The sequence below is a fragment of the Macrobrachium nipponense genome, chromosome 39, assembly GCF_015104395.2.
Source record: "Macrobrachium nipponense isolate FS-2020 chromosome 39, ASM1510439v2, whole genome shotgun sequence".
NCBI lineage: Eukaryota > Metazoa > Arthropoda > Malacostraca > Decapoda > Palaemonidae > Macrobrachium > Macrobrachium nipponense.
The window spans coordinates 43219914-43222036 of NC_061099.1; the positions used below are offsets into that span (position 1 = coordinate 43219914).

General features: G+C 24.2%; 1 protein-coding gene across 1 annotated transcript; it reads right to left on the bottom strand.

The window, feature by feature from the left end:
- Positions 1-1191: 1191 nt before the first annotated feature.
- On the bottom strand, positions 1192-1803 carry LOC135210447 (serine-aspartate repeat-containing protein C-like). The gene has a single exon (XM_064243343.1). It carries the CDS (start codon positions 1801-1803, stop codon positions 1192-1194), a length of 612 nt encoding a protein of 203 aa, XP_064099413.1.
- Positions 1804-2123: the final 320 nt, after the last annotated feature.

Here is a 2123-nt window from a genome sequence, read left to right on the forward strand (position 1 = left end):
AGGGTTGCAATTTGGCATGTTTGGTGATGGGAAGGTGGATGATCGAAATGCCAATTTGTAACCCTCTAGCCTCAGTAGTTTTTTTAGATCTGAGGGCGGACAGACGGACGGACAAAGCCGGAAATAATAGTTTTCGTTTGCAGAAAACTGAAAAATGCAATTAATTTACCCACTAATATACCCATATAACCACTTTCTGATATCATATTTCAATTACTTTTATTTAATGCTTTCATGGATAGTATATTGCTACAGTACACCACCTCCATAAATGTATATACTTCAAACACGAAAGAAAATATATATCTACGAAAATAAAGATTTCAGATAAAGAACTGAAGGCAAAGGAAGACAAAGGAGAAGGAAAAATCGCTAAAAGGAAGAGGCAAGAGACGAGAATAATGAAGAAAAAAAAGAGTAAATGGTTAAATATTGAATTCATTACGCAAAAATGAAAGGCACTGAAGCAATAAATCAATAAATATATAAAATAATAAATAATGAATAAATAAATAAATAAATAAATAAGTAAATAAATAAATAAAAAACAATAAAAAATAAACAAATAAATAAATAAATAAATAAATAAATAAATAAGTAAATAAATAAATAAAAAACAATAAAAAATAAACAAATGAATAAATAAATAAATAAATAAATAAATAAAATAAATAAACCAGCAGGAAGGAAAGAAGGAAGGATAGCTCCTCAGTTGCAATCAAGAAGACAAACTTCTCATCGGGAAGTTTTGCTTTGCCGACTGAACTTCCCTACTTGTGTGCCTGGCACATCACAGGGTCCGTCATCATCATTATCTTTATCTTTGTCATTATCTTTATCATCATCATTATTTTTATCTTTATCATTATCTCTATCATCATCATTATCTTTATCATCATCATTATTTTTATCCTTATCATTATCTTTATCATCATCATTATCTTTATCATTATCTTTATCATCATCATCATTATTTTAATCTTTATCATTATCTTCGTCATCATCATTATCTTTGTCATTATCTTTATCATCATCATTATTTTTATCTTTATCATTATCTTTGTCATCATCATTATCTCTGTCATTATCTTTATCATCATCATTATTTTTATCTTTATCATTATCTTTATCATCATCATTATCTTTGTCATTATCTTTATCATCATCATTATTATTATCTTTATCATATCATTATTTTATCATTATCTTTATCATCATCGTTATCTTTATCACCATCATTATCTTTATCACCATCGTTATCTTTATCATCATTATCTTTATCTTTATTATCATCATCATCATTATCATCGTTATCTTTATTATAACGCTATCTTTATTATCATCATTATCTTTATCATCACTGTTATCTTTACCATCATCATCACTACTATTATCTTTATTATCATCATTATCTTTATCATCATCATCACTACTATTATCTTTATTATCATCATTATCTTTATCATCATCATCATCATCACCATCGTTTTCTTTATAATCATCTTGATCACTATCTGTATTATCATCATAATCTTTACCATCATCTATATCATCATCGTTATCTTTATAATTATCTTTATCACTATCTGTATTATCATCATTATCTGCACCATCACCTTTATTATCATCGTTATATTTATAATCATCATCATCATTATTACCTTTATCGTCATCATCATCTTTGCCATCATCTTTATCATCATCGTTATCTTTACAATAATCTGTATTACTACTTTCATCAACATAATCACTATCTTTATCATCTTCAACCAACAGGATGAAACTAATTAATACAATAAACATGGATAAATAAATAAAGAACAAATATAACCCAATTAAAAACAACATACGAATAAAAAATGAATAATTACGTTATATACGAATATTGATGATTGAATATATAACTAACTTGTATATATATATATATATATATATATAATATATATATATATAAATATTATAGGTGTGGGTGTGTTATATAGAATATATATATATAAGATATATATAATATATATATTATATATAATATTAATATAAATAAAGAATAACATAAAGGATTAATATATAAATGTATATACATTATATATATATTTATATATATATAAACCAAATAATAAGTATAT

Bases quoted from the DNA above. Each gene is read 5' to 3' on its own strand.
- LOC135210447 (XM_064243343.1), bottom strand. From the start codon at position 1,803: ATGTTTATTGTATTAATTAGTTTCATCCTGTTGGTTGAAGATGATAAA.